This window comes from Pongo abelii, chromosome 7 (assembly GCF_028885655.2).
Source record: "Pongo abelii isolate AG06213 chromosome 7, NHGRI_mPonAbe1-v2.0_pri, whole genome shotgun sequence".
Classification (NCBI taxonomy): Eukaryota; Metazoa; Chordata; class Mammalia; order Primates; family Hominidae; genus Pongo; species Pongo abelii.
In genome coordinates this window covers 86,512,996-86,526,050 of record NC_071992.2, presented here as the reverse complement: position 1 = coordinate 86,526,050, position 13,055 = coordinate 86,512,996, and the positions used below count along the sequence as shown (strand labels likewise).

At 33.6% G+C, this 13,055-nt stretch overlaps 1 protein-coding gene across 10 annotated transcripts in view; it reads left to right on the top strand.

Annotated features, from left to right (window-relative positions):
* EYA1 (EYA transcriptional coactivator and phosphatase 1) overlaps nucleotides 1–13,055 on the top strand; it is a 357,313-nt gene that overhangs the window by 186,304 nt on the left and 157,954 nt on the right. For 6 of the 10 annotated variants that reach the window (XM_054561759.2, XM_063726690.1, XM_063726689.1 and 3 more), the window contains one exon: nucleotides 12,026–12,075. The exons of 1 other annotated variant lie outside the window; for it this stretch is intronic. In XM_054561759.2, the coding sequence (XP_054417734.1) occupies nucleotides 12,026–12,075 (50 nt within the window). Of the gene's footprint in view, nucleotides 1–6,602; nucleotides 6,895–7,467; nucleotides 12,076–13,055 lie in introns of those variants that run through there. 3 more of the 10 variants (XM_002819173.6, XM_054561762.2, XM_054561763.2) reach the window with 3 other exon arrangements.

Here is a 13,055-nt window from a genome sequence, read left to right as displayed (position 1 = left end):
GTTTTTGGATCATTGTTTTGAATAACAAATTCTTTCTTTTTTTTTACTTTTGTTTCTGTCCTGTCCCTCCTTCACCTTCTCCTTACCCACTCCCCTGCATCCACTCTCTACAAGCAGGGAAAATCCTCCTCTCAGGGAAAGACAGGAAGGAAAGTGAACAGCAATCCCGAGAGGCCAAAGCTAATGGGGGCTTTGCGGATCTTTCAGCAGGGGTTGTCAATGATAATCGTGCAGCAGAGGGCTCCTCTACGGGCACTCTGACCTCTTGGTAAACTATTTGTATCTCCTTGTATTGATTAAAAAAAACAAGCCACCAGCCTGTAACTCTCTATCAACCAGGGTGTTGTTTTTAAGAATCTTCCACATTTAAAACATACTAACTCAAAAATCCCAGATCTTTGGCTTTGCTTTACTCTGTATTTCAGGTAAACCAGATCATTGATACTATTAAAACAGAATCCCTGAAAGAAGCAGAGGATACTTTCCAGGTTTATATCTTTTGAAAGAACATGAATCACACATTTCAATATTCAGTATAATACCCCAAATATTAAACCATCTAAAACAAGCATTCCTCTTAATTAGGAGTATCTAAAGACCACAAAATGTTTAATCGTACTTACATTTGGGTTGCAGAAAGGAATTCTGTTTTAAGTATTTGAACAAACTGAAGCTATTGTTTTCCTTAGTATGTGACATAAAGTCTACTTTTTTCCCTCACACCATAGTATACTGAAGTAAAATCCAAGGACCCAAGGCAATTTGATAGCTTGCAAGCATGAATCTAGATAAACCTTACAGTAGAGAGAAACCTCCAGGTTGTATACCTATTGACATTGCTTAATAAAAACTTCTAGAATAATGGTGCTTCTGGTTGTGTTTCCAATAGCAATGCAATTGCAGTGCACTGTGGATTAAGTTACTGATCATTTGAATTCTGACCTTCTGTCTAAAACAGCTTTAGAGTTTACTCTTTTTTTTTTTTCCGATTTGGGAGACTGGAGGAAGAAAAATTTAATACTGCTTGAAGGAAGAAAAAAATTCTATAGGTTATTAGGTTTGGGGGTTCCCTCTCCCCAGTCTCTGGCAATTCCTTTGTAATAATAATAGAGCTTCTTGATTCTGAATACTTAAACCATACAACCAAATGCATCAGGAAATGTGAAGTGCACTTTTAATATAATTATTTCCTCAGTGAATAAATCAAGTGTTTATGATATAATAACTATTAAAACCAAAGCATATCATACTGGGTAACTGAAATTAAGAAAGGTAAAATGTAAGAAATTGATATAACTATGAAACAAGACATGCATATAATTGCTTATTGTAAACTCACTCTTTGCTTTTCCTTTTTAATATAAAGAATAAGTAGGAAATATTTATAGTCTCTAGGAAAATAATTAACCTTTTTGAATATGTAAGGAGAAAAAACCCACGTCTCCTGATTTGACCACTTCAAGTTCAAGGATTTTTTCTCTATTGACCATTTAATGTACTTTTATTTTTGCATCCATAAAGTAACTTGCAATATGTGTTCAGAAATAATCAGCTACTATATACTGATTTTTTCTCTTCCATATTGAATATATTAGCTTGGTATATATCAATATGTATCATTTCAAATATCACACACTTTTCTGGATTTTTATTAACTTTATGGGCTATTACCTTGCTTCAAAATGATGCTACAATGAGGAGACATTAATGTCCCATTGCTCCATCTACTGTTTAGAAGTGACTTTGATGGTGCTAGAAAAATGAGGCAGGTTCCAGAACAAATAGTGAGGGAAAAATCACTCATACTTTAAAAAATCAGGATTCATAAAAATATAAAATGCCTAGCACAGTGCCTGGCATGTAGGAAGCACTTCATAAATGCTAATTCCCTTCTTTCCTCCATGAGCTATTCATTGTTTCCGAAGAATTTAAAAACTGTGAACTCAGCTGTCATGAAACCTGAAAAACACAAAGCAAATTTCCAGATCCTCTTACATGTTTTGGGAGGTGCTGACAAGATTGGTTTTGCCCATGGCTTAGAGGAAAAAATCTTGATGAAGAAACAACCTGGGTTTTCTAGGTTGCTTCATGTCAACGGAAACCCATTTTACAGCGTGAGAAAGCAAAATAACTTATCGCTGAGATTAAGCATATGCTTCCAGGATCAATTATTTATGTATTTTTTGGCAGAAGGAAGAAAAAGTAACGGTTTGCCATTTTGGAAAATCAGTTGATTTTAAAATAGGAAACCTGTTTTATCATTTTTTAAGTACCTATATTATCTCATCCCCTTTTCTTAAAAATCTGCCACTGCACTTGCTATCACTACTAATTTCAAGAAGTGCTGCTTAAAGTTTCTATTAAGAATAATAATTTTTTAAAAAATATCTGATAGGCAGTCATTACTACATAGGATAACAAGTTTCACACCCTACATAAATAAATGTTATTATTAATATATAATAATCAACGTGCTCTTTAGGAAGTCAGGAAATAGGTTATATTTTCATATTGTGTTGGTATAAAGACTGTAATATGTATTAAAATAATTTTCCATGGTACAGCTAATAGTTAATTACCTCCTTAGCTTTACTGTTAAAAGCTAATCATGCTGGAGTTTGAATGGAAAACATTTCACAAAATATTGGTAGACATTCAGTTTGGCAGATTTAATATCATTCTTAAAATAAATAGAGGATGTTTTACTTGGTTGCATTTCAGCAGAAGGCTCCTGGGAGCAGGACCCTCATTGTAGGTCTCGTGCTGGTGGGGAAAGAGCAGGTCGTGGAAGTGACCACTCCGAATGCCAGCAAGGATCATAGTGTCAGCCATCCAGACACGGTTCCAAAGGCTCCATAAAGAAGCCAGGGAGGTAGTGCCATGGCATGGACCACAAGAAAAATAAATTTATATGAAACCAGGAAGACTGGAAGTATAGTATTTTGGAATACTCTATTTGCCATTCTACTTTGAACAGTTTGAATTACAAAATGTTGAATACTTCCACATATTGATTTTAATCATGTGGAAGAAATAATGACTAGGATTTTGCTTTTTTAAGAAAATGCATTAGTCTTTAAGTGCTGATTATATTTTGCAACTTACTATACTGTTATTTTTGAGAAATAATCATCTCATAAGAAGCATAGAAACAAAGAGATTAGTAAACTTTTGGACCAGGTAGTAGTATGCATGCTGACTTCTAAAGTTATTTCAAAGTAAACACAAATAGAAGAAAAATAACTTCAAAGTGCATCATTTATTGACAACTTCACAACTGTAAAATAATTTTATTTTCATTATTGGAATTAAAAGGAAAAGGGACACTCATATTTTATCCTTTGTTTTCTCAGTGTCTATTTGTTATACATAATTTGATTAATCAACTGTTTATTCATAAAGTTTTAGAAAAGCCCAAGTTACCTTTTAGATTGTTGTAATGAGTTCCTTGTGTCTGTCCTTGTCTCTCTCTCTCATATATATATATATACATGACATTCGCAATATGTATTAAATATTACAAATGTAATGTAAATGTCATGTATATGTAGATATATATGTGTGTGTGTATATATATATATATATATATATACACATAAGATTTGCTTATTTTTTTGATCATGCCCTTAACCTAAAACACAAAACTCTTCTACCAAAATTGAAGACTTCCTCCCTATAACCAGGCAGGTATCTAGGCAACAGCTGGCTCTGTCACATAAAACCTGTTTGGCGATACAGCATATGAAAGATATTGTCTCCTTGAGGGTCTTCATACATTTCATTACAGTTGAATATTTCAAGTATTTTCCCTTTCCAGATAAAATTATGTATTTTTTTATTGGGGAAAAAGCATATTGGAAAATTTTAAAACTCCTTTCCATACATTTATATATTGAGATTTCCACAGCAAATATGAAATAGCAATGCTTTCTTCTATTACCTTTTACTAGTAGCAATGTTCAACAAATTTTCCTAAATCTTTTAGTTACATGTATGACTGTATTTAGGGAACAATTTAGTCCTTAAAGTATATGGTTAAGTTACATGATATAGTTATAGTTGCTGAGGATTTAGAAATAAGAGGCTATCAATACACTACAAACTGGGTGTTATTAATAGCTTAAATGTGGCTGTTTATCATAGGATAACTTACTTTTGGTTTAAATTTTATGCAATAGTAATTATTACATATTGGATATTCAAAAGTAGTAACCATACACAATTTATGGGTAAACGTGATTATTTTTAATCCATCTAATTTTGCTTCAGGAAAATGGAACTCTTTAAAAGTAGTAAATATGCACATGGATATTACTTTTAGTCAGTGACTAAGCTCTTTGTTACATAATTATGAAGGATGAGCTATATCACATCAATTAGTGGTTACATTACATTCATCATGCTTTTACTAATTTTCTTCATAATTATATGCATCATTTGTTTAATATTTCATTTGATTATATAAATAAAAATTAAATTTCAACATAAAAACATGTAATATCATACATTTAACTATAATGTGGGCAAGTAACTTGTATATAAATGTGACATACTTTACATAGTATTCCCACTGTTTTGATTTTATATAGTTCGTGTATTCTGGATTTGTCAATATAATCTTTCATGGATTAGAAAAATAATTTCTTACTCTCTTGTGTCTAAAATAATTGTTAAACAATTGGAAGCATGAATACAATAGCTAAATGTAAAATTTCAAGCATTGTTTAATTCTCCAACACCTCAAATTTTAGATTTTATACAGCTTAGAAATAAATGTGGTTGCAAAAGTATTTACTGTTTGATGTCATAGATTAAATTACCGTAACATTACATTTTATCTGACAATAGAAATCTCCATTACAAGCTCTATTTTATTTTCTGCATATACACTTTAGTATATTGAATAACTGATACTTCTGGTCTGAGAAAGTGCAGTAGGTGGTAACATAATTCTATTTCTACTGCATATATGAACAGATCCAATACCAATCAACTGTTTTTTGACCTGGCTTCCCAAATATGGTAGATGACTAGCTCATGATTCCTTGCTGGTACTATACAAAATGAAATCCTAGGTGAGTTTGCAGTTTAAACTGTTGCTTATGTTTGACAAAGTGTTCTTTTCTGAGGAATTCAGACTGGCATACTTTCGGTAGTTGGGGGGAAGTCTGTATTAAATTTTGGTCATTAGCAGCTTTTTATTTTTTGTTTGCATCGAAATGGTGCTTTCATTTACATATTAGCAGTATAAAGTTATGATTGTGTCTATGTGTTTTATTAGTTGATGATCTGGAAATGTATTATAAAGTCATGCAAAAAGTTATTGTGATTTTTAAATTTTTTTTTCACATCTATCAAGCGCCTAAAAAATGAGGATGCTTTTATTTTTTCTTTAAATAAAAGACCTAATCAGTAGAATAGTATTCCATGGTTGATGATAAAACAGTTTTAAGAAAAATCCAATGGGCATAAAGATTTTATTTTAGAGCACAAAACTGGTTACGAGTGACTAGTATCAAAATAAACATTTGTATTTGAATGTTGGCATAGGTCTGGCAAATTGAGATACAATCATTAGTCACATAAACGATGGTTCTTTGAATATTTGAAATCAACATAATGGTTAAGTCTTATCACCAAAGTCATGTATCTGCATAAAACATATCTTAACTGAAGCTCAGCTCTTTAGGTGAGTGTTATAGACTGTCATGCATAGATTCTGAGGTCAGTAAGATTTTTTTTTTAAAGAATAAGCTGTAAAGAAAGAGTTCTAGATAACATGAATCTTTTCCAAAAATCATTTTAAAATATTAACACTGAAACATTATCTGGTTCATAGCCAAGGAATTGTTCACGGAAGATTTGCCATTCTAGAAATCATTTCGGATTCATCCTTCAGGCTTTCATTATTAAACTGATAAAAGCTTGCACGTTTGCTTTTTCATTTTCTACTTAAAGGGAAATGGCCATTCTAGTTTTTTATTTCCCCCAGACCTGTTTCAGTAGTAGGTACCTTAGTTAGGAAATAAATTATGAAAAGTAGTGGATTCCCTAAGTTTCAGGGCCTGAAAAAAGTTTAGGAAAAGTGTAAAAGATAACGTGTAACTACTCCCCAAAGATCTTAATTGGTAACTACTGTTGCAAGAAGACGCGTGTGTGTTGACCATGTCTCAGAGAAGTTATTCTCACACAGCTGTTTATTCAGATAGCGTGGGGCGCGTTCATTTACATAATTTTTTTTTTTTAAACAGCAAGGTTGAGTCAGACAGAGCAGTGCTCCTTTCAATTGTTGCATTTAAACCAATAAGGTTAGGACAAGAGAATAGCTGTGGTTTGCGTTGCAAAAACCAAAAAAAAAAAAAAAAAAAAAAAAAAAAAAAAAAAAAAAAGCCCCGAGGCTCCATGGGCAGACCTACAAGGCTGCGCAAACAAATCGAGGGATGAGATTCTGCTGTTTCTTTGTCTAGGGTTCTCAGATGCTATCTGCGGCTGCTGTTTGGTGGGGAAGGAGCGCTGAGCGCAAAGCTGTTACCAAACAGAACGGTGGGAGCTGATGGCTCCGAGTTTGGGGCGAGGTAGAAACTCTCCAGTGCCACTTCCGACTTTAAGCCTTCCTGTTGCCGTCCACTGTGGCGGGTTTCTTCCTGGGGTACGCGTTTTCGCTCAGTCGCTCGGCAGCCCGAGCCTGCGGCAGCGGCCAGGCGCCTGCCCCCTGCGTCGAGCTTTCCCCTGCAGAGGCGCTCCGCTCCCAGAAGCGCCGCGGCTGCACCAGAGCGCCTGAGAGCCCTCGCGCGTCCCCATCCAGGAGCAAAACTATGTCAGGAATGGAGGTTTGCTAACCCAGAAAATTCGAAGGAACACATTAAACTGGTGGATGCAGCAGATGTAAGCGCTGTAAGTACAAGCTGACTGTTTGAAAAATTGTAGTGACTGACAACAGCTGTCCTGTGGGCAAAGCCCAAGCTAACAGGAGCGCTTTTATTATTGTTTTGATTTGTTTTCAAAGAAAAACATTATGGCATGGGGAAAATTATGACACTTTGTACCTAGTACTTTATGAGCCACAGGGTTTCATCCTGGAAGTAGAATTCCCAACCTCCAAATTATGAGCGATTAGGATCATTAAGAGATAATTACAAATTAATTGTTAACAATTACTTTTGTTATGCTCTAGATAAATGTAATGCAGGACCATATTCTTGCAGGGAGATGACTTCATATCTCTTTTCTGAATTGCTGCACAAATCTCAAATATATTTGTGTGGTATTGAATAAAGCGGTACATATGTGTTCATTGCAATACATAAGTAACTTTTACACACTTTGATATGAAAAAAATTAAGCATTTAACATTTGAAAGGACAACAGATAACAACATTAAACTGATAGCACTTTTTAAGGAAGAAAATATTTTTGCTTTAATAAATAAATTTCCCATACGTTATATTAAACTTATCTTCAAAAGGTGATATAACAAACATTTACCTAATTAATATATTTTTCTCTTATTGACACTTTGTAAGGCTTGACTGGACCTTGAAGTTTAAAACAAGACCTGTAAACTTTTGAATTATCATTTAAAATATTTGCCATGCAAAATCAGTATATGAATTGTTAATGACTCACGGGTTTATATTTATTGGGAAGAGTTTTTGAACACATTTAAGCATAGCATTTGCAAGAATTCAATAAATTCAGAGCTGTCATTGAATTTAGGCGAACGTTTTTAAGTTTTATTTCTTAAAATGGCAAGGGGTACAAAAAGTCCATAGTAAGCACATACTGTAGTTTTATAGGTTTGGGATTGTTTTTATAATGTGTCTTTCAAAGTAGGTTTTATTTTATGCTTGCATGGGTCTTTCCCCCCACAGTCTGGGGTCTGAGGACATGCACACATGTACAGTCATGCTTTTGCATTATCAAATATTTGATATTTGACTTTCTCCATGCTTGAGTTCTCCCAAGGCCCAAAGTGTTCAGTAAGTGAGCGAGCAGCCATGGATTTTCAATCTTTGAACATTCTTTGCGGTGACAGACATAGAAGCCTAATTGAGCCACTGTTCATTTTTAGAGGGCCAAATGGAAGTCCACTGCTGTGTGAGTTTCATAGACATGATAAATGATTTTCTCAAAAGAAAATTTCCATTTGTGAAAATCGTGTAAGAATACATTGTAAAGAAGAAAAACACTTGCAGCAAGAATAAAACCACTTGTTTATCAAATATCAAAAGTATTTCATTCAACATTTTAAATAAATTGATATTGAAAACAATCCTTTAACGCTATTGGTAGCATCAATGTGGTTTAAATACTTATTTGTTTTTGTTTTCATGCGGACTCTATTTTGTCATTTTCTTTAAACGACGCATTGCAAAAAGTAATGTAGTATATACTACATGAAAATAATCAGCGGTAGTATTAAAGCATTTATTTTATGGAGTCTTTGATAAAGAAGGAAATAAGTGTTAACATTTAAAAAACATCTAGTCTCCCTAGAACTTCATTTCAATTTTAGGTTTAGGTTTTTATTTTTAAAATTTAAGTTTTCATTACAACACTGATGCCATAGTTGGAGATATCGATTGAGGAGAAATTTTAGCAAGAATATACCCTAAAACACAGATTTATGGCTAAGGAAAATTTTTTTTATGTAAAATACATTCTGATGAGAAAATTGCCATTGTCTTTCAAATTTGGGAGTACTCAGGTTGATCTGTGGTTGGACAAAACTAGCTTGCCTGCCAACTCTATTTATTTAGATAAGCTCAGTACTTTCACTTTGAAAATTTCTTTTCAGTTTGAAAAAAAAGTTTTAAATTATAGTCATTTTATAAAAATTGCTTCTAGCAAGCAAAAAAAGCCTATGGAAAACCCATAATTTAGACAAGTACCTACATTTTATTTGCTCTGTGCTGCTGAGATTTAGAATCCCTTTCCATTTACAGTTTACTTTTCACAGAACATTATTAACTTTTTGGCTTCATGCATGATCTTCTGTCAGATGCTTTTGATTTGTAATTTAGCAAAGTATAATAAACAGTGCAAAAGTCATGAATTTTGCTCTGCATCCTGAGCTCTGTGGTAGGGAAAATGTGATAAAATGTGTACCTTAAGTCTTGTTTGATGATCTCTCAAAGCAAGTTTGCCTTCTGGAAATAATTTCTGGGGTTGAAGAGCATGGTATTAACAGATTTAATGTGGCTATTCAATGGATTGGCGAAGTACTATGTGAGGTTTAACAAAATGAGAGAGACAAATTGAATATCAACAAAAGTTACATCTGTGAAGAATTATAAATTTAATTAGAAAAAAGGCAAACTTGAAAGACCTCATTAACTAATCAGAAGTCAAAGTTACTAGTTTAGGATTCTTGAATTTGAATTCTAAGAAGTTCTGCTTGTTGCTATTTGTATTTTCACAACTCTGTCAATATGCTGCTATGGGTATTCTATACAATGAGTTTTAAAAAGCATTAAAGCGAAATGACTTGATTGTAATATAAGATGACCATTTGTTATGTTATGGGAAATATTTTTGCACACATAGAAGTATTTAAATTAAAAATACCAGATTAGGAGAAGACAAGAAACATACTAAGTTTATGGATGTAAAGCAGAAAATGTGAACTTACTGAATGCCTCACATCACTTTTCTAGAAACAATAAAATAATATTTTTCTCTTTTGAATGGAAATATCCCTAATTAATTATTTTCAAAACACATTATGGTTTTAGACCTTTACAAGACAGAAACTTCCAGAGATATTATCAAACATGAGAGGAAATCAACAGCAATGAGAAATAGGTGTTCTTTTTAGATAAGTCATTATAAGACTATGTTTCCTTCTGCACTGTAATCTTGTACTACACATAAAAAACTAAAAGCATGTGAAGTGTAGCATTTTGTAAACTGTAACTAATTTTGCTCACATCTGTGTCTAATTGTTGTCTGCATTCGCATTCTTGAGAGTAGATTTATTTTTCCTGGACCACGATGTGGATTCAGCTGACCAGCCTAAGTGAGGATTAGTTGTTTTAAAGTTATTTTGATTAAAGAGTCATTTTTAAATACAGTAACACACAACACATGGTTTAAATAATCCCTGAGACACAAAAGAATATATCTGAAGTATACTTAATGAAATGTAGATCATGCATATGGACTTTCAGAAGTTGTAGAGTATGAAAATACAGTAGAGTCTAGTTGAACCAGCATAAAAGAAATGTGTTGTCATGAAAATGCATTTTTTCACTGAAATGTGGTAGACTAATTCTTGTTTTGAAGTTCATTTTTTCTTTATTAACAACAGTTTGACTTTGAAATTTAAATATGATTGGTTAAAGCACAAATATAAATCTAATCAAACTTTCAAAGTGTATATTGAAACTAAAATTATATTTCCAACATTGTACTTTCCAGCTAATGTTAAAATGGAAATGTATTTTAATATTTAACAGAAAGAGTGCTTTAAATACTGTCACATAATTAAGCCAGGAGAGTTCTTAAAACTAAGTTAGTTCTCACCTATAATTTATTCCAGGTGTATAAAAGTGGAGGAAAAAAAAAAAAAAGAAAAAGGAAATTTATCCTTGAGGTATATTGCTGGAGTTTCTAAAGGAAAGAACTTAAACTTGTGAGAACATTAATTTTAACAAAAATTGCAGAAGGCTGTTATCACGGAATGACACATCCGTAGGCATTGAAATTTAATTTTTATCTTAAGCGTCTTTTTAAAATTGTTTTTCATCCTGCACGTATTGTAGAAACATACCTAGAAATTTTACGTAACATTATACGAAGACAGTTAGACTTTAATGATGCTTTATTCTTGCTAGAAAGGTAGTATTTCTTATTTCATAAATCATAATTAAAAAATAACAGGACTTAACAGAAGACATTTGGTTGGATAACTGTAATGCCATTTGAGATGCTTTAGTTCTCATCTTTGTCCTGTAACCCTAATTGATCGCAGTTCAGGTTGAATGAAAATGCACATCAAAGATTTGGAATTCTGAGCCATTTTAAACGTTTTGCAGAATGCTCTCCTACTGAGGCGTTAGCCTGAGCTTACAAACCAGCAGCCTGGCCTCACCTGAGCTTTATCACCTGCTGGCAGTTTAAGCTGCTTCTGGAAGAAGGGCAGTGACTGTCAAAGCCTGCACATTAGTTAAGTTGTTCAGTGAAGTGCTGAAGTACAGATTCATCTAGAAACAAGAGAGACTGAAATGTAGGCTGACTAGGATGGTGAATTGATTATTAAACTTTCCATTTTCTTCCTTGGTTTAAAAGATGGAAAATCCACCAAAAAAGCTAACTACATTTTCTAGTTTACCGGGCAGAACTGAATAAGAACCCATTGAATTTTAAATTGGCGAGGGTAAATGAGCACGTTGTTCAGTGGAGTGACTTTGGGTATGAAAACTTGCCTTTGCCATATATAGTTAGTCCAGCATTGTCTGAAAGTTGACCAGAAGCTGTTTTAGTGAATGTTAAATGACAAACAGTAAATGTAGGAGAAAACCATTATGATAAGGATAAGAAACTGTCAGGAGTCAAAGGGGTGGGCGGGAGCTCTATTTCAGCTGGTGATAACAGAAGATGAAAGATCTTCTGAGGATGCTGGAGGATTACTGCTTGAACTATTGCTGTTAAACACGATCATTTTGTCAATCGCTATTTTTTTTCCAAGCACCTTTTCCAAGCTGCCTGGGCAAGGCTGCTTTGCATGTTGATTGGGGGAGGGGTAATCCCGTTTGCAGCTGTCATAGGCCAGTGATGAATCACTATCACGTCATTTGGCTGCCTTCCCCCCCGACAAGGGGAGGAGGAGGATAGACCTGCAGGAGGAAACAACAGTTGAGACCTCAACTTAAAGACAATATGCCTTTCACTGCTGCAGTATCCTCCTTTTTCTCTTTTGGTTAAAAGAGAGCATTGTCGTTCTCAGCCATGTGCTCTGTATAATTAAGAGCTGACACTGAAGTGGAGTAACAACAGCTTCTAATTTTTTTACCCCTGATCACAGGTGCAAACATCTCAAGCCAGTTCAGATGTTGCTGTTTCCTCAAGTTGCAGGTAAGGATATTGTTGATATTTGACATTTTTGGAGATTACCTTTCTGTGACCCATATCTATTTTTGTCTAGTGTTTCTTAATTATTTCTATTAATAGCAACAGCCTCTGTTGGAAATTACTTAACAGTTTGTGTGTGTGTGCTTGTAAAACATTTTAAGTATGTAGAAAGGGAATAGGAACCTCGGTTTGAAAATAATTATGGGCTATAGTTTCTAGTGTTAGGAAAACTGTGAATGTGTAATGAGAATCAGGAGAGAAAAATTGGATTTTAGACCATTTCTAGTTTGAATTCAGAATATTTGGGGAAGTCAAAGCTCACTTTAGAAGTAAAATGGTTCATGTTAAGCTGTTTTAAAAACTGATACCCATAGTCAATGTAAGTGCGACCTCTAAATTAAAATGACTGTAGCTTTTATTGACCTGATAGGGTGAGGAGCAAATAGTATTAACTTTATATATGTAAACATTAAACCTCCTCCCATCTTTTTTCTTAGAAAAACATACAAAGTTTAAAATAAAGTAAATGGGCCCTAAACTTTTAAGAAATTGGCTGTAAGAAAATAATGGTATCTAAGTGTGTTTTTAGTGACTTTAAATAAATCCTCTCTTCACTAATAGGGTATTAAATATAAATGTATAGTTCTGAAATTGTGAACATGAGTAGTGGCTTTTGTACCTTTTATAGAATAAGTAACTGCAGAGTCTAAGAACTTTCCGAGGGCATTTAACTGGTTTTATATGGTAAAATTGCAAAATTATAGCACTAAAGTAGAATTGTTATTTCCCAGAGTAAGTGACAGCTGAGGTATTCCGAGTGCTAATGCTTGCAGGGACCCACTGTATGTTGGCCTTATCCTTTTTCAATTGGGCACGCTGTATGTAATCCACAAAGCAAACAAGTGAGCCGACATCATAATGTTTTAATGCTGCATTTGTTTCAAGGGAAACAGAGGAACAATTAAGTAGTTTGCCAGAGTAAA